This window comes from Vanessa cardui, chromosome 11 (genome assembly GCF_905220365.1).
Source record: "Vanessa cardui chromosome 11, ilVanCard2.1, whole genome shotgun sequence".
Taxonomy (NCBI): domain Eukaryota; kingdom Metazoa; phylum Arthropoda; class Insecta; order Lepidoptera; family Nymphalidae; genus Vanessa; species Vanessa cardui.
In genome coordinates, this window is record NC_061133.1 from 14,837,622 (window position 1) to 14,858,511 (window position 20,890).

At 36.8% G+C, this 20,890-nt stretch overlaps 2 protein-coding genes across 2 annotated transcripts; both read left to right on the forward strand.

The window, feature by feature from the left end:
• The first annotated feature begins 291 nt into the window (after positions 1-291).
• On the forward strand, positions 292-9,317 carry LOC124533406 (aquaporin AQPAn.G-like). Its single transcript, XM_047108638.1, has 6 exons — positions 292-855; positions 2,165-2,589; positions 5,534-5,671; positions 6,579-6,659; positions 7,052-7,185; positions 9,221-9,317. Exons 1-6 carry the CDS (start codon positions 825-827, stop codon positions 9,315-9,317), a joined length of 906 nt encoding a protein of 301 aa, XP_046964594.1. The 5' UTR covers positions 292-824.
• Positions 9,318-14,974: 5,657 nt separating this feature from the next.
• LOC124533494 (aquaporin-like) lies at positions 14,975-18,581 on the forward strand. The gene is made up of 4 exons (XM_047108820.1): positions 14,975-15,157; positions 16,622-17,163; positions 17,978-18,058; positions 18,260-18,581. The coding sequence occupies exons 1-4, from the start codon at positions 15,145-15,147 to the stop codon at positions 18,386-18,388; spliced, it is 765 nt and encodes a 254-aa protein (XP_046964776.1). The 5' UTR covers positions 14,975-15,144; the 3' UTR covers positions 18,389-18,581.
• The last annotated feature ends 2,309 nt before the right edge of the window (positions 18,582-20,890 follow it).

Consider the following 20,890-nt stretch of genomic DNA (forward strand, 5'->3'; position numbering starts at 1 on the left):
GGGCGATCGAGCGCCACTAATTTGTAATATCAAACCGTATTTCCAATTTCTTATAAAAATGCCTTAAAGCACACTATCACAAGAAAACGAGCTTCAGACGGAAGAAAACTAAAAACATTTGTCTAACACTTAGTAGATTCTATCAGCGTTCAATCTCCACCAACGTTGTAAAGATAAAACATTTTCATATTTGATTACATACATGATCATTTCACTTACGTTTTTGATATTATAGCGCAAATGTGTAGTTTAAAAAACACTCACCGCAAACGCTACTTATCGGCCGCACACCATTACGATATTGTCAAAAAACCTATAACGGTAGTGGTAATATCCAAAGTCTGCTGAAAACAAAACTTTAACAAACAATATACATACATGTTATATACTTCGTCATATTAGTATCGTCAATGTGTATATTTTTACTGACAGCTCTGAGTCATTCTTTGGTCACGCTAAGCAAACCATATATGTGATGCTGTGAAAATTAGTGACAAAAGCAAATAGCTTGCTGTGTACTTGTACAGGAAGGTGGATGCTAGGATCTGCAAATATTAGACTTAGTTTTCTATACGCGGCAGATAAGGCAGCTGGGCCGGCGGAGCAGCGTCATCCGCACTACTGCCAGGACAAACATAATCAAGTCGTAATTCACACGATAGTGTCTGTATTACCTTTAGTATATATACTGCAAGCGTGACTGGTGATAAACACATTTGTCTCAAGTTTTCATTAATCAACCTGGGTTTTGTGTTACTAAAGACGCAAGTGAATTGTACTTTAACATATATTGGAACCCGTAAAAGCTCACACATTGATTCGTCATGGAGGAGCCGCATCCTGTCATGTTGGAACGTAAGTACTATTTATGTAGCATTCGTTATGAACGGAGATGTGATGAGGCTCCTAGCTTAGAAATGTTTCAAAAATATTCATATAATTTCACTGAATTCTTATGGTCTTCTGGACGCTTAACGCTTGTGAGTTTTAATTTCAATTCGATCATCTTGATTTTGTACATCAGAACCCTGTACGTGAAGCTTGAGAGTACTTTTTACACCAAACAAAGTTTGAAAAACTCAATGTGTGTTTTATCACTGTTTTTAAATAAAAATATATTTTAAATATGTCTTATCTACTATTAAGAGTTTAATTTATATCTAATTTAATCTATGTATTTAATGTTGGGTTATTTGTGTAACAAAAAATATTTCCACTTGTATCAAAAAACGGTTAGCGCGTTCGAGGTAATGAGATACTTCCGTGGCAATTCAATCGCATTTATGTTTCGATAAAATAATAAAGGAACGCTCCGATGAATTCGCATAAATGAATTAGTGGAGCCAGAGCGCTTCACTACCAAATAAGTTGTTACGAATAACGAGTAAATTAAAAACAATAATTATACACTCATAAGTAACTATGGTAATTTAGTCCGATTTTATAATATGATTTCCTACACCTTAATCTTAATGTTTCGTAATGAATTTAATTATGTATTACATAATTACGTAAACTCTGTGTGTAAGATAAATCGCTTAATATGAACTTGGCTACGAGGTGATACGTTACAACTCGTTTTATATCATAAGGCAAATATAATATAATATTAATTGCGCTGTGACTTACCTTAATTTACTCGATGTACATAATTTAATCTCTATTTTGTCGTACAAGATGACTTTTACGAGCGATTTTTGATAAGTTTAAAGAATCTACATTACAGATTTGTAATGTCTGAGAAGAACTAACTGGAGTCTTTTATTTACATAAATAGTAAAATGAGTGATTGAGGTAATAATGAAAAGAGGTGTTTGACTTTCATTCTTTATATTCTCTTCTTTATTTTCTTTATTCTATGTATTCATAATTTGAAATCTATATAATATTTTGTCAATGCAGTACTTCATACGATACTCACGACAAGGTTAACAAAATTCTAAATGTTGACGATGGTTTTTAATGACTTCATTAGAAATGTATACTTTTCAGATACTTGTAGTATAAAATGGTGTTGCTAGTCAAATTTTAAAGTTAAAAAATTATGCCCTTCAGAGTGTCGAGATTTATGGTATTATACATATCTAAATATGTTTTCATATATTTTTTGAGTTACGAGACAAAATAATACAGATACAATAATGTATACAACATTAACTGATAGGTGATGCGGAGAGGCGGCCGCTGGACGGCGCGGGGTGGTGTGGGTGCGGCAAGGAGTCCCGCTGCGAGCTGTGGCGAGTGGCCGCGGCGGAGGCCTGTGGCACGGCTCTGCTCGTTCTACTGTCGTGCTTGCCGGGCTGCGCCGCCGACGCTGCGCACTCGTCGTTGCTGCAGCGCTCGCTGACGGCGGGCCTCGTGGTTGCAATGATTGTGCAGTGCTTCGATCACGTGTCTGGAGCTCAACTCAATCCTACGGTCACTTTGGCGGCGGCTCTGTCGGGAAGAGTCTCCACACCTCGAGCGATAATTATGTGCGTTTCACAGCTGGTAGGGGGGGTGCTCGGCGCGGGGGTGCTGCACCTGCTCGCGTCGCCAGCTGGGCGGGCCTGCGTCACTAAGCCTGCAAGCTACGTCTCTATTTATCAGGTGAAGTACGGCCGAGGAATTGATATTTTATTAATATTAATTGCATAAGATATTTGTTCACAATCATGCAAAATTGATAAGCGAAATTCTTAGCTAACGCAAACCGTGTGTTCGATACATGTTATATTAAAAATAAACTCTTAGTAGGAGACTTTAACTTGGGAAATATATCGTGGGAAAATTTACAGCCCGCTTATAGCAAAAGTTTATTTAGCCAAATGATATCTGACTTTATGACACTTAATTCACTTAAACAGCACAATGACATATTCAATTCCAATAAGAGGATTTTAGATCTTGTTCTTACTAATTGCGATATTTCAAGGGTTCTAGAAAGTAAGGATCCTCTTAGTATAATCGATAAATTCCATCCCCCTCTACAATTTTCTTTAGACATTACTTATAAAAAATGTTTGTAGTTTAATAATACATCTAGGTTTTGTTTCTCTAAAGCTGACTTCAATAGTATTATTTTAGAACTGAAAAGTATTTCTTGGGATTTACTATTTGTAGATTGCACAACAGCCGATGAGATGCTTTCAATTTTTTATTGTCAACTCAGAAAACTCATAGCTAAATTTGTACCTCTTTCCAAGCCACGCAACCATAAATATCCAGTATGGTTTTCAAAAAACCTTATCAATTTACTTCGTGAAAAATATAAAGTCAGATTAAAACTCATAAAATTTAATGAAAATCAACTTGATGTTTTGTCCTTTGAACTCCTAAAGTAAAGATGTGAACATATCCAGAAAATCTCTTACCTTGTTTATATATCCAAGCTCGAAGACACCTTTAAAAGTAATCCTAAGCTGGTTTGGACTTTTTTTAAGAGTAAAAAACAAAAAAAGAGTTCATATCCGAGCGAAATGACTCTTGATACAAAACCTGTGACTCATGGCAATGATATATGTGATCTGTTCGCGAACCACTTTTGTTCGGTCTACAATAAAATTACTTCTAACCACAACGAACCTGACAAGCAGTGCACAGCGCCCACTAGTTTCCTTAGTAATATAACCTTCACAAAAAGAGATACTTTGAATGTGTTAAAAAGAATGGACCCAAACAAGGGTGCAGGTGAGGATGGTATACCGTCTTTATTTGCAGTTAAATGTGCAACAGCAATCTCTCTCCCTCTCACATTAATTTTTAATGCATCTCTTGCCACTGGGTCATTTCCATCTTTATGGAAGAACTCGTTAATCATCCCAATATTTAAGAGCGGTAGAGTGGAGTTGATAAAAAATTACAGACCTATTTCCATCCTCCCTGTTTTTGCTAAGGTATTTGAAAAACTTATCTGTAATGTGATATCATGGCATTGTAAACAACTTATATCCCCACATCAACATGGATTTATAAAAGCCAGATCTACTTGCACTAATCTTGTCGCATTTGTGGAGAAACTCTCTGCGGCTTTAGATTCGAGGCAGACCGTCGATGTCATATATACTGATTTCAGTAAGGCTTTTGATAAGGTGCAGCACCAAATCTTACTTCATAAACTGGCTACGTATGGTTTTACAGACCAATTGCTGAAGTGGTTTAAATCCTACCTTTATAATAGAACATGGGTTGTGGTAGTCAACGGTTACAATTCTGCTCCATTTACGTCTACTTCCGGAGTCCCCCAAGGTTCTATACTGGGCCCTGTACTCTTTAATCTTTTTATTAATGATCTGTGTAGCAGTTTTGAATATTCCGATTACTATTTATATGCTGATGACTTAAAATTATCTAGATGCATCCGGAATGACAATGACGTATTACTTTTGCAAAGTGATTTAAACCGTTTAGCCTCATGGTGCACTAACAATGGTATGGTACTAAATACTGATAAATGTAATTTCATCCGTTTCACGAGAAGTCGAAGTAAATCTCAGGGCTCATATCATTTAAATAACATACCATTGTGTGAAGTTAAGCACATGCGAGATCTTGGAGTAGTACTTGATTCAAAGTTACGTTTTGATAGGCACATAGATAATGTTTGCAAAAAAGCACTTAAAACTCTTGGATTTCTTTTGCGTAATTGTAAGGAATTCAAGAAACCAGAAACAAAAATATGCTTATATAACGCACTAGTTCGTAGCATTCTCGAATACTGCAGCGTTGTTTGGAATCCACATTATAATATATATAAAAAAAGGTTAGAATCTATTCAAAAGCGGTTTTTACGGCACATTTCGTATCATTGTCGAGTCGATAAATCTATTCGTAGTTATGAGGATCAACTGAAACACTTTAAAATGCATTCTCTATCAGATCGAAGACATATGCTTGACAACCTTTTTCTATTTAAACTTGTAAGAGGTGTATTTGACTCCGAATGGTTATTGACCCAAATCGACTTTGCCATACCATCAAGACTACCTAGATCAAAGAATGTTTCATTATTTCATGAAAAACTTTGTAAAACCAACCTGGGTCAAAATGTGCCACTTAATAGAATGATACGATCTCACAAAACATTATGCTCAAGTAATGATATTGATATTTTTTCTGATTCTCTTTATAAATTTAAGAAAACCATAAAACTTAAATTTCTTCATTCTTCTATAAATGGTTAATTAATTATTGTAATAACTAAAAAACACATTCTTATATTTTTGTTTGAGTACAAATACTAACTTTTATTTAAAAAAAAAAAAACTTTGCTCACTAAACTATTAGTACTAAGTATTATGTTGTTGTCTTATTAGAATGCAGTGTTGCTTATAATTAGGGCATCATTTAGTCTAGATCTTCTTTTGTTTATTAGCATGTACAATTGTAAGAATGTATGCTCTGTTAGCGACCTATGTAATAAATAAATAAATAAGCGAAATCCAACGGTAGTAAGCATATAAAGGCGTATATAGAAGAGAAAATATTGTGCTGTTTGAAAGATTCTAAACAAACTCTATTAAATGATAAAGCACGTTGTTTATCTGCGTGGCAGGCGCTGGCGATCGAGACGCTGCTGGGCCTGTGCCTGGCGCTCGCCAACCTGGCGTCGTGGGACGCGCGCAACCGGCACCTCCTCGACTCGTGGCCGCTGCGCATCGGCTTCACCGTCGCCGCGCTCTCGCTGGCTGCCGTGAGTGCGCCCCGCGTCCCCTGCAAACACACGATCAAACTGTGACTTTCAATATTTGAATGCGTGTTTTGAGATTATTATTCTTTGCAATACTTTACGACGTTTTAAATATAATTGATCGATCTTTTAATAATGTTCCTATAATAGCTTCTTGTTCGCCTCGTCGCTTAAATATATGTAGGTACCTAAACTCCGTTCCAACTATTAAAGGAAAAAAGCCAAAACAACAATAATTGCCTACATCAATCGAGAGAGCGAAGGGTCGACAGCTTCATTAATGTATGATATTCACTGCGGATTTGCCAAACAGGATGTCAACGAAATTGTTGTCGGAATTTCGGAAGTAAAATAAAGTTTATCAAAATCAAAATACTAACTAACTAACACTTTGGCACTGTAATTTTATAACATCATATTAAGTGAAGCTATTACTGTAATGTATGTTTCGTAATGTAGATTCTATCGAGAAAATCCGACAAGAAACTCAGTAGTTACTCTTTTCCTACATTTTAAATACAATGGTATTTTATTTTAATGCAATTATATGTATTAATCGCTATTGAAGCAGAAATCTGTTTACGCTTACACCGACTTTTGTCCGAGTGATTGTGGGACTGTAGGTCCAGCCACGCCACTTGGACAAAAAATTTCTTCAAAACAGTTTCTCGATTGAAATACAATCATATAAAGATAATGATATAATCTAACAAATAATTAATTATAGAGACCGAAAAATATTACTGGCCGTTTAGTGCATTATAAGAAAAACAACTCCAATTCTAATATAGTTGAGTTAGATGTGTATTATTTGATATTAAAACATTCATTTAAATAAGGTGTCTTCAATTTGGCGGGAAATGCAGATAATGTGCAATAGGTATCAATGACTATTGATCGCTGTTTGCAGGGCGACTTGACCGGGGCCAGCATGAATCCAGTCCGCAGCTTCGCGCCAGCTTTGATTAACGGAGAATGGGAAGCTCTTTGGGTAATTCATGACTAAAGTATTTTTCTATTTCGGCAAATCAGTCTGTAAGGGAGAACATTTCTATACCAACCTTATTTATGTAATCCTCTCTGTAGATTACCTTCTTCGTTGACGAGCACTAGATGAATTATAAGTACACTCGTAAAGGTTTCCCGAATTTGGGCTGATGGTCCTTATTATGGTTTAACTTTTTCCATCGTCATCTCGGCTCGCAAATAATATCTCATCACAAATTGTTAATTTTAATTCTTTAGCTTCACTCTTCCAACCCAATAGATGGTCAACAAATATGCATCGGTAAATGTTTCCTAATGTATTGACAAAGCCGTTTATTTATAGTCTATGACTGATGTTTCGTCGATTCTACCCTATTCATTCCTTTTCCTCCGCAGGTGTACGTGGTGGGTCCGCTGTGCGGGTCGTGTGCGTGCGCGGCGCTGTACGCGTGCGCGTGGCGAGCGGCGCCCGACGCGCCCGCACGCGACGCGTCACCGCCGCCGCTCCGCCGCGCGCCCGCCGCGCCCGCGCCCGACCCGCACGCGCCCGCCGCGCCGCACAAGGCGCATCTCTACGCGTAAAAACTGCTGATTGGTGACAACTTGACGAACGTTCACATGTATATCTCATTGATGTCATTCTGGCAGTTGCGAGCAAAACACTGGGGTCTGGGGACGATCTTGTAACATCACTAGTCATTGCATATTGCAGTATTCGTATTGGATAGGTTAATAATCGCTGCTGAGCTGGACTGTATATTACAGAGCGTGGTCTCGATGAGAAAAATAAAAATGAGTTTAGCCATTGTACCTTGCAAGGGTGTTGCACACAATACGTGGTATTGTACGTATTTAATAAGTCTAGAATGTAAGAACTTAAACATGTATATTAGATAAGGATAAGGATAAGGATAGGGCATTGCGTTGACCGAGCACCGAGGTGTATTTCATTTCTTTGTGTGCAGGTGATTGAATTAACTACTGATTTAAACTATTAGTTGATTCAGCACAGCTTATAATTAAATTGTATTGTTATATGTTCAATGAATGACCAGTTTCATTTCATCAAAGTAAACATAACCTTCTCACGGGTTTTCTTAGTTGAATCTGTATTCCGAAACCGAGCCGGACAAATTGTTGATGAGATCCTATTTGTCACTCTTAATATCCAACAAAAGCAATAATAGTAGTAATGTATAAAATACATGTAAAAAACAAAACTGCGTTTCTAATTATAGGACATTACGACATGATAAAAGATTGTTGTTTGCGGCGCCGCCACATTGCCTATTATTCCAAGATAAGTTAAAAAATAACATTTATACTTATATTTATGTTTTAAATGTTTATACTAATAAGAAAGACTAAGCTAAAAAATTTACGGTAAGATCATTTTTAGAATTCATCATATCATCGTTATCATTTAATTTATGTCCTTAAAACTACTTACTACGAAAAACTGAATTAATTTTTTATATAAGTTATTCGCCACAACGATTCGTCTTCATTTTCCAATTTTGCAATCGAATACAGATGACGTCACGGCCGCTCTCGGCTCGCCGGTGACTGCGGCGTTGTAACTCTGCGACACCGACTCGGCGCGACGTCGACTCGACTCCATAATATTGAACTTAACTGCGTAATTTATGCAAAAACTGGTTTTGCATTAATATCGTTTATTACTTCCAGCTTGTGGGCGAAAATAGTTTCTGTCCATGACATACCGTTAGAAGAATCGTGCACCGAATACCTGCTGACGGGTTTTTATATAAAAAAAACGGCCGATAATAAAACTAATTGCCGTCACTAATTTTATCAATGGTTCCAGGAGACACTATAAAAATACATTAAGTAGTCATGCAGCGTGAGGATAATTTTTCATCAATATCAAGCGTCAAATATCAATAGGCGTTTCAATTTAAGACATGTGTAAAAAATGTACATACATCGCATTATTTAAGATGTGTAATGTTCTAGCGCCACTACGCAGTGGAGTAGCTCGGCATGTAGTGAACACTCGAGAACGAAGCTTACGCAATTCCTATATTAAACGCTCCCAACAGAATTAAATAATATTTTGTACGAAAATACACCAATAATAATAACTGGAGTCAGAGGCTAGGACGCGGCTCCGCGACATCTGAGCGCTGATAACGTGCGACCACATCGGCGGCATTATCGTTTCGTCGAGATGTCATCTTGTACAAATATTAATTATTTCATGTTAATTGATAAATCTAAATAATCTGCTGAATTTTAATATCATAGAATTGAATACCTTGATTATTTAACACTGAAATGTCAAAACTGAGTGTTATTAAAAATATTTACTCAGATTTTATTATTTTATTAGCTCAACATCATATTACAATGTAACAACTCTTATCTTTGTAAACGGAAAGGCCTCAGGGGGACATTGACAGAAAACGTAGGGATGCAGCAGCGAAGTAGCTAGAGTGCAGTTTTGCTCGCTTTTGTAAAATGTTATATTTATTTTAAACATTATTTTTACTGTCAAACATATACACGAACGGTCTGTACTGCAACATTTATGGTAATTATTAGTGCTGCCCCTGACAAGTCAAAGTTCGAACCCCCCTCCAGGGTCCCGCAGCACGAGAGGCAGCACGCGCAGTCGCCGCCGGCAAACACGACGCCCTAAACGAAGTAAAATAGCCCGTGCGTACCTCGCTAATACCTTTGCTTATATTATAAAAACACCCAAGTGTGTTATGTTAATGTTTATAATTAACATTATTACTTATTCGACACGGACTCGAAATAAAGAGTTCATACGTAAAGTATAGAGGTCATTTTTTATACAAAACTCAAAACGAATAAATATTAATTTATTAAAACTTCACGGACACAATAGAAAAAATATGCGAAAAAAATCACTTTAGTCAATAGAACCTACTACTTTTATAAAATAAAATAATATAAAATAACAGTGTCACAACTACCCGTGTCAGTGGTCACAACTACCCGTAGATACAAGTCAACAGACTGGGATGGGATGATATACTTTTTCTCTGCTAATGTTCTGTCGAGCTGCGAACGAGCGTTATCTGAAGTGCCATGTCAGGCTATGGGGTTCTCTATTCCATATACTGACTTATCACTAGACGGCAAGATTCCTAGATGGTACTACGCTTTACACTTTAACTCTGCTGCCAAGTCATACAAGAAGATTCCTTTTAACCGAACTAGACGCATCAGGGCTAATCGGGTTTTGGTCCCCGTCCAAGCAGGTTGAGACAGACTTCTGTCGTCCGGAACAAAAAATACCACGAATTTAATGAATTGGTGGAGCAATAAATTACAAAGTTAGCTTTAAAATCATCAAAGGACTCTACTGATGGTGAATCGAATGGACAAGACAAGATTTAACAGTGGTTTTAGTAAGTAGTAAAAGGTTAAATATTAAACTATTAAATTAAAGCAAAAAAGGAATAAGTTTTTAGTTATCAAGTGCTGAATTAAGTGTTATCAATCACCGCGGCAGATAGCCCACTGCCCCGCCGATAACTGCGCTCTGGCCTCCGCCTAATATCGCCTGCCCGCAAGTGCCCAAAGGCGATGTTATTGTTTTAATGATTCACTTGACGTACGACTTGTTAATTTAAATAATTATGAAGATAACTATGCGATAGAGTATTTTGTATTGTCATCCTCGTTTCGAATTGGACGCATTTAAAATACAGTCTTGGGTGCCCACAAATTTCAACATGTTTATAATAAATATTGATTTATTTTTTTCTGCTTTCGATAAGTAAAAAATACTACTGTTGAAATCGGGGTGAGTTACGGCCTCGCATTTTAGCACTCGTATTGCAGACGAAGTTGTATGATACAAGACAAGCTAAATTTGGTTCGAATCAAACAGTACAAATTTGTTTCGTCATGAAATTACGCGATAACGGAAAAATTTGTGTGTGTTTTATTAGGCGTAAAATCTTTCTAACTTTTTATACTATTTTCATGTCCACTTAATCCAAATTCAAACGGCACAAAAACGTACATTTGAATATTTTCACTGCTTGCCGTATCTGCTATCCAGCACATAAAACTTGGGTCGTATGTCAAATGTTAACGCGCGTGGCACTTAAGTGTCTACTTAACAATGAGCACGATATATTTACTATTAAAAATGCAATACCAACTTATTGCAAAGATAGTTTTATAAGACATGCTTAGTAATTAGTTAATAACCAAAAATGTTAACCTTGCGTCTTATTTACGGCGAACTAAATAACCGAGTAAGTAACTGATTCACATTAAAGAATATCAAACAAACTTCGACGAAAAAACTATACTCGTAGTAACTTTTGTTATCATTGCTGATTGTAAACCTGGTGGTAACGAGACGGAAGTAATATTATCACACGAGGCACATACATATTCTATTACATTTAAATAGATTTGCCTCGCTTTGTTTGGTGAGCACCGACTCTAACGTAACTGATTAGTTTACACAAACATTTGTACATTGGCCTTATATGTACGTGTTTACTAAAAACATAATAAAAATATATTTTAAGTAGTATTGATTAAATGGAGGCATTGTTTTGTATTAATTTATAGCTAAATAACTCATTGCAGGCAAACCAATTTAATATCAGATGTAATGATGTGCTTACGCCGTCGTCATTGTTTACTGTTAACGTAGACAAGTAATGAAGTATCATCAGTGAACAATATAATCTCAATTCTTTATAGATGTAGGCCCATAAAAGCACTTCTGAATCGTCATTTTACAGGATCGAATTAAATAAAAAGTTACCACGGGTTCGGAAAGTAGGTTATACCGAGAAGAACCGGCACAAAACTCTTCTCAGTTAGTCTTTTTCACTATTTTAATTACAGAGTATGTCACCAGAGTATATTTTTTTTATATAACTTGTTTAGAAATCAATAAACAATATGTCCACGCTTTTAACTTTAATAGAACATAAATAAAAAAAAATAAAAATATATTTATCGATTCAGCTTATTTCGTCTAAACAGTAAAGGTTGGAGCCTTCTTTTAAGTGGAGCAGGGCACCTGTACATAAGCATATATTATAAGCGTGTGTGTGTGTGTGTCTTTTGTACCTACTTCACATATATTACATATAGAAGTAATAATATGCGTTTTAAAAGTTATTCTACTTCATCATAATTGAGGGTTAGTAAATATTTTTTTTAAGATGTCTTTGCAAACATGAAGTTTTAATGAATATATTTTAAGTTTCCTGTTCATCACGTTATACAAGTAACTTGAAACACTCAGAACATTTTATAGAGTAATGTTTTTTTGACATGAGCTTTAGTTTTTAGGTTTACCCTTAGTTTTTTCTCATACAAATGAGATCAATACTTTAAATCCAGAATAAAGTTATGGGATTGATTCCATTTTAAATTTTCCGTGTCGCAATCGAGTGCTACTTGTATCCAAGTGCAATTACTATTTAAATATATAAGACGGCACTGCGCTATATTTATTCAAATATTATTCAGTATTTATTCAACAGCGCAGCGCTGCTTGTCATTAAAATACCTACTTAGTACTTGTATTACAATTACTTCCTAAAATGTAATTTATAATTGGTGTTTTATTGACTCTGAGTTTGTATTTTAAAACACGAATTGAAAATATTTTATATTTCGCAGTAAAAGCACTAAATTATCTTGCATATGTACCTATGTTAAAGTATAACTTTGGCAGCGTTACACATCAAAAGTAATTACACTTTCTATCTGGACGGGGACATTGGGATCGGATGGACAAACCTTAACGGGTCTTACTCCAGGAAAATCATGTGCAAAGATACTGCAGGTGACATACGGGTTCAGGGTTCTCCCGAGACCACATTGTGGCAACGCTGATCACTCAATACAAGTACCGTCTCAGCTCCATACACTACTTAGTATTTAAATTAATTAAGAAATATTATCACGTACGTAACTAGTCGATAGCTGTTTGCTACCTTTATAACACTACACGGAAAGTTAATTATAATATCCGAGGACAAATCTGAGCAGACGTCAGACGCCGCAGTCACTTAAACTGTACTCGTTGCGTAGCGCAGGAACTTACGTCTTGCACTACGTACTTATAGAAATGGCGTTTGCGTGGTGCATGGTGGCGTTTTTAGATAGTTTGTTTCCGGGTACAAAAACTGGTTAGCGTTTAAGCAGACACAATTAAAAATACAAGGTCCGATATAATTTATTTATAGTAGTTAATTAAGTTCGTAATTATAATTGTATAAAGTTTTTAGAAATGTCTAATTTAGGGGATGTGCGCAATTTATATTTAATGAATGCTTTCATGGCTTAGAGGAAACTTAATCTAACACGTGTTTTTCTTGTAATTTTTATTTTTTGTGTTTCAAGTGATCAGTTCTTAAATCACTTGTGTCTGCGTTTGACGATACATATGTTAATCCTAGTTTCGCCATTATACCATTATTATGTAAGGCTTCCATGGTACTGAGGGTATACGACGGTGGGGTATTTACATTTTTTGTCTTATTTATAGTTGGTCCTTAAAAGTAGAGACCGGATTTTCATTAGAAATGTAAAGCCCAAAATGTTTCAGTGGCCGAGCGTTTAGTTGTTCGTATCGTAAAACGCTGATTATATTATTAATACTATAATACTCAATAAGGAGAAGAACCACAGTATTTCAAACTAAAAAGCGGCAATATAATAGTCACGCATATTGGAGTTCCGATAGGAGGCCTCGGAGGCCATTGGAAAAGAAAGCTCCAATAATAAAATGTACAAACGCAGCGCACAGCCACGCTCAGCGAGTAGACCAAGGGGGTTGGAGACCCAGGAATTTGACGCACACGGGGAGTGGATTGCCTGACTGATGATTGGAAGGTTTTAAGAGTTGTTGAACGATGAGGACTAGTAAGTGTACATAAGAAATGAGAAAGATATATATTCAATGTTGTTTACAGCTATAAAGATGTAGACATAGACACTTTGAATGTTACCTGTATTAAATTTTATTTTTAAGTGTTTAGTGATAAGTCGATGCTGTAACTTTTACTATAATTTAATTTATAATTATTAATAGCAATTTTAAATTGAAAGAAATTTTATTAAAATTATTATAATGAATCAATGTTGATTTCCTTATTTCTTCTTTTGGTTCTTAATGTTAATATCAGTGTATATATAAGAAACTATTAGAAATATGAATACTACATGTCCATTTTAGTTACAGAAATATCTAATGTAAGACCACGCAAAATACCTAAAAACAAAAATGTACACCAAACGTAGGTATACATGCATATGTATTGAAATCGACTAATTACACTAAAACAAGAAATATAATCACCAGTCCAGTACCGGTTCAACTGGGTCACTATTCGGTTGTTTAATTTAGAATGAAATAACAAACATCAGCGATAGCGGCGTCGCGTTTATCGCGCGAGGGCACCGATAAGCTTCGGTGAGAATTTTCTTAAACAAAGCTTTTCTCTACCGACCAGCACGACATAGGACGTTCTCAATTTCGTAATAACATATAATAGCCATAGGTGATACATAAATGAAATATTAGAAACATAGAAATAAGTTTGGAAATTTTCACATTAAACTCTACATTGCGTGTGTTAGATTTATTTAAATAAAACCTCATACGGATATTTTAAAAATAACTTTTACATATTTTAAAGTTATTAGACAATATAAGATTATATGTAAAATAATTAATATTTATTTAACCATTATAGCATCGGCAGAAATCGTAATAATTTATTATTTCATATGTACATCAAAACTAATTATCTTAATAGATACTATTCTTATATCTTGATAATTGCCATAAACATTAAAGAGTTCATTTTATTTATATTGTTCATATACCTATTACCAATAATTTAACAAGCAAAACCAATTATACATTATCACAAAGCTATGTCGTACCTACCTCAACTGTTAACACCTCGCTGGTCTAGGGAAAAGAGTCCTCAATCACTTATACCGCTAAGCCAATGAGCAGAAAAGTCAAAGTACCCTCTTATTGAATATCAAAAATTTACAATAAATAGTGCAAACCTTTTTATAATTATCTTATTATTGAATAATTTTTTACTTAATCTGTCACGTGCATCACGCAGGCTATCCCGCAAGCGAAGAAATTCATACTATTAGGCCGAGAAATATTTCAGTGTGCTAATAGAAATTATCTGCTTATAAATGCTACGTCCATTAGTAAACACGGTCTCGGGAGTATTTTCGTATTTGTCAGTCATGTGTTTTCACTTGAAATCGTAATCTATAGAATAGACAGTTTGGACTCCGAGTGCAGAAACGCATCCTAGAGTAGCGTGTAGGCGCGGGCGCCGGCAGAGCGCGCCGAGGGCGGGCAGCGAGCGCGTCGCGCGGACTCCGGCGACCGGCGGACCGCGGTCGCAACGCCGCAGTCTCCCTGCGGCTCCCGCGCTCGCCGCATCGCTCTTTGTTGTTTGTTCCGGTCTTCACCAGTCATGCCTACTGACGGTCAGTATCAACGACCGCGAAATTGCACATTCAAAATGGACCCCAAAAAAAATACGAAAAATATAGCATAAAATAGAACCTTTAAAAAAGTTAGATTATAATTTCCAGTGGCGAGCTTAAAAAAGCTTTCGCACGCAATAAAATACGTTAAAAGTAATTTACGCGCTATGTGTCGGCTTCTCATACAATCTCTCCGAGCTCCCGGCGAGATATTTTTCGGTCGCCTATTTTTAATATAGTTCCAAATCTATCGAAAAAAAATTATTATCCTGTGACGTATATTCCTTGCGAGTATTCGTGTGTGTGTAGTGTGTCAAAGCTCGCTGTCGCTTTAGCAAATTAATAAAGGATGCAAACAGTGTTAGTACTAATTGCTATTTACGCGATAATGGATTGATTGTTTCATGGGATTGACATTAGAAAAATATATCGCTCGAATCACCGATGCCCTCGGCCTCAGTGTAATAAGTATATTAATAATATAATTATTATATTTACTACACATTAACTATTACTTTCAATAAAGCCTAGTATCCTCTACCACAAAGATCTTGACCATGAGCGATTTCGATAAAAACAATCACAATAATTATGTAAATAGCTACCCAACTAACGCCCACAAATTGTGACTATTATAATTATATTTACATCGAATAACAGGAAATGTGGCGTCGCTAAGTTCACTTTAGCCTTAATTACATATTCTAAGAGCGGTACGTGTGTCGGAGGCGCGGGCCGCAGCGCGCCGGCCGCGCGGCCGCCACGCGACACGAAGCGCTTGGGACAAACAATGATCTCGACCTCTTGAGAACTCTTTAAAAATTTATTACTTACCTATTTTTTTATCCTAACAATTGCTTATTCGCCATCGCTTTTTATTTCACAATGCTATACATGATTTTTAAATTTCAATACACTTATTTTAAATGCTAAATTAATGTTAGTAAATAACGATACAAGTTTATTTGTTGTCAATCTATAAAGATTAGTGTTTAGGTACATGTTTTCAAATTTAAGGGATAAAATACGTTGTAATGGATAAAACATAATTTTACTGATGAAGATTTGTTTTGGTCTGGGTCTGGTCTGTTCCTACAATGCCTGCATCAGGCTACACTACACTACCGAAACAGTGATTAATTAATTAATTACCTGTCTTCCTTGCTAATCTAGCAACTAGTTTATAAGAATGAAAATCACGAAACCCTGGATTCAATTCACAGGTTTAGGTTAAAGAAATCAACTTGTAATATAAGGGCACTATCAATCTATCCGTACTAGCCAATGACCATCAGGTAACGACTGCGGTAAGTGAGTGTCATTCGGTTCAGATGTCACGACGGGTGGGCACACCGTCGCTGCGTAACGTAGAGCGGATCTGCCGTGAGATGCTTTGTGTCTTAACTAAATATCTAATACGCTATAAGTAAGTTATTATCCAGATCCTTATCAATTGTATTCTAGATTCTGAGCGCGGTTTGGCGGCATGGCTGCGACGCTGGTGGCGGCCGCTGATAGCAGAGGTGGTGGCGACAGCGCTGCTCGTACTGCTCGGTGTCGCGGCTTTACTTCCTGTGGACGGCAAGCATCCTCCACTCACCCACCCGGCGTTCGCCTTTGGGCTCGTCGTGCTGGCAAACGTGGAGGCATTCGGACCCACTTCTGGCGCGCACATGAATCCCTCCGTGACGCTGGCTGCTCTGCTCGACGGACGAATCGGGCCGGTCGCGGCCGCCGCATATGTCGTCGCCCAAATCTTCGGTTCCACGCTCGGTTTCGGCGCTCTGATGGCGCTGGCTCCGGATGCGTTTAATTCTGGAGACCACGTGGGCGGTAACGCTCCGGGTAGTGTAGGAGTCGTCGCCGCCGCTGGTGTCGAGGCGCTGCTGACGGGGGTGCTCGCCCTGTTGTGCTGCGCCATTTGGCGCGCTCACGATGAGGGCAAGCAAGACCCCACCGTCTCTATCAAATTCGGCCTCACAATAGCTGGACTCGTCTATGCGGGAGTGAGTTCATACAACAAAATTATATAATTTTAATGTATTTATTTCATTGTTGCGCCTGCAAAAGTCGCTGTGTGTTTTTCAATTGCTGTGCCATTTGAATCGTTATTTCAATATATGAAAGTTTCGATGTATGGATATCGCATAGCTAAATTTAGAAACTTTTAAACCATAGAAGTAATGACAGAACTGTTCTTACAATTCGTGCGTATGCGTATTCGTGCGTTTTAATAACGATTAAAACGGTGTATAAATCGAAAAATATAAAAAAAAAACACATAGCGACTTTTGCAGGAGCAACGAAATTTGTAAAATATTATAATGGTTATTTACCACATCTCTTTTTTTTAATCAAGTAGGCTCAGTGAAGTACTATTGTCAAGTGTGTTGTCGGTAATGTATTAAAAGTTAAGTGACCTTTCAGTAGATTACCTTAAAAGTAGGATCTACCGTAAAAAAAAAACATTTCAATAACAAAGTTTATGTCAATAAATTACAATTAAAATCCTGCCTGGCAATTAACAAATATTTCACCTACGCTATCTTTTCATTAATATTATCTTGTATTGAGTGATATGCCATGTTTATCGTTGTTTTTTTGACATGAGCTATAAATTAACTAACAGGATGAATTCAAATAGCTGTGGATTTTTAAAGAAACGAAGCCAGTGCACCGGTGACGATATATGGACTTCACGAAGCCATACATACATATATGAATATGTATATGTTAAGTTTACCTTTCCTTCTCGTGTCTTTAAATGTTTATTCAGGTGCATCTATGCTATTTTAATATTGATTATTTTCATTTGTATAGGGAGTAATGTCGAGCGCCAGTCTCAACCCGGCACGTAGCTTTGGCCCGGCGCTGTTGCTGGGCTTCCGTTCCGATCACTGGGTGAGTATCTTATCCGTGTTCGTACAGGTATTCAAACAAATGGCTACTTGTATAGAACAAATTAAATTATAAAATAGTACTTTTCGTTAGTCGCAACAAGAGGTAGCTAGGAAATAAAAGAATACACAATCCAAGTCAATGATGAATTCAGTAAGGGTGAATACTGAAACACGAAGTAATTAATCGTTCCACGCTTTGCAGGTGTACTGGGTGGGCCCGCTGGGCGGCTCGGCGCTGGGAACGCTCCTGCACCGCTACGTGCTGCGGCCGAGGAGCGCCGCGCCGCCGCGCGCCGAGGACCTGCCGCTGCACGACAAGGCCGAGCGCTAGCCGCGCCGCCGCCGCCGCCGCCGCCAGTGACTATGATATCGGCCGGACTCTTTAACCGCATCATCACGTTACCGAAGTGACCCAACTATTTGTTACACTCTTTGGATTAAGTAGCGTAATGAAATAATGATTACTCTGTTTTATATGTTTTACTATAAAATAAATTATGGTACCTGCTGCGTAACACAATTGATCATTTTCTTAAATTATTTCGATAACATTGCTGAAGATTTAAGTACGCGGTTCCCATTATTCCGAAAAGAGAGTTTTTTTTATGGTATAATTTGGCGGACGAGCATATGGGCCACCTGATGGTAAGTGGTCCCCATCGCCCATAGACAATGACGCTGTACGGAATATTAACTATTCCTTACATCGTCAATGTGCCACTAACTTTGGGAACTAAGATGTTATGTCCCTTGTGCCTGTAGTTACACTGGCTCACTCACCCTTCAGACCGGAACACAACAATACTGAGTATTGTTATTTCAGCGGTGCTTGCCTGGGTTTGAACCCGCAATCATCGGTTAAGATGCACGCGTTCTAACCACTGGGCCATCTCGACTCGCTTAAAGACTAATTATCTCACGTGCCGACAACATGACGACCGTCTAGCGCGAAATGATAAAATCAAAATCAAAATATACTTTATTCAAGTGGGCTTTTTCAAGCGCTTTTGAATCGTCATATAACAATTAAGTGAAGCTACTACCGGTTCGGAAAGTAGATTCTACCGAGAAGAACCGGCAAGAAACTCAGTAGTTACTCTTTTTCAACATTTAAAAAAAAGTACAGTCATGTTAGTTAATAAAATTATTTAAATTAATATATCCTGCCTGGAAGTCAACAGGTATTAAATCCATGCTTTTTTATTATCTACAAAATCTTGTATCGAGTAATACGCCTTTTTTACCAATGTATTTTTTATAAACGATTTGAATTTACGAGATGGCAAAGTTAAAAATGTCTGCGGAATTTTATTATAGAAATGGATACCTTGCCCCAAGAAAGATTTATTAACTTTGCGGAGTCGGAAACTTGGCGTTATAAGCTTATCCTTACTTCTAGTGCATATACAATGATTATCACTGATTTTATCAAAGTGATCAATGCTACTGTGAATATATACATGATATTGTTGTAAATATATTGCGACGCAACAGTGAGTATTCCTACTCTGTTAAAATATCCCGAAGAGAGTATCTAGCTCCAAGATTATAAATAAACCGGATTGCTCTCTTTGTAAAATAAAGACAGATTCAATATCTGCAGCGTTACCCCAAAGTAATATGCCATATGACATAATACTGTGAAAATAACCAAAATAAACTAAACGAGCGCTATCAATATCAGTTAGTTGTCTAACTTTTCTAACCGCGTATGCTGCGGAGCTGAGTTTTCCTGTTAGGGACGACAAATGGGGACTCCACTGAAGTCTGGAATCTAATTCTATTCCCAAGAACACCGCTTGATGTAGTATCGGCTACATCAAGCGGGCTACCGCTTAAAGATATAATTTTGCTTTCTAACATTGGGTAGGGTAAAAACTACACATTTTGTTTTTTGAGTATTCAAAACCAAATTATTTACTTTAAACCAATCTTGTATGTGTGATAAGGCACCGTTCACATCGTCATAGTCAGTTTTTTTCTTGTCAACCTTAAAAATCAGTATAATACTATATCATAAATATAATATATCATAAATACAGTATAATACTATATCGCAAATACCTTTAACAAAGAAAGGAAGGTCACTTATATATACTAGAAATAGAAAGGGACACAAAATTGAACCTTGTGGAACACCCATTTTTAACGTAGATCCAGTAGACTTTATTCCATTAATGAAAACTTGCTGGATTCTTTGACTTAAGTATGAAGCAATGAGATCGAGAGCCCTACCTTTAACGCCGTAATATTTGAGCTTATAAAGAAGCGTCTCGTGTTCTGTGATGTGATAAGTGGCCTCTAGTCTTTGTTTTATGTGTGGAGTATTGCTGTTGGCCCTACTGGCCCTTACAGCGTCACCGGACTTTCGGGCGAGAACTAATGTTTTGCCTTTTGGTATACAATCTCAGCCAGTAGAATATATGCACCAAAACGTGTTATAATAAATGGGGAATTGAATATTACTTTATAGAAGAAAATATATATTCAAATTATTCCTCAGTATTAATACACTACGTTTTACCAGCAGACTGAGGAGGCCTGTGCCTAGGGCGGTAAATTTAGGCAAACATTTTTATCCTTTAGTTTTGTAGCATCTCACAAATAACGTAAAATCGAGCTGGAGATATTTTGAATTAACTACACTATAGTCCTATAACACCACATTCAGTTTCTATTTCAAATTTCGTAAGTAACCGAGCTCGAAAGGCAAGGAAAACCTTGCCTTTCGAGCTCGTACAATCAAAAAATATTACTCAATCATGTAATGAGGCATTATATTATATGTTATGATTAATTAGTAATACACAAATTAAAGAAAACAAAAACAAAG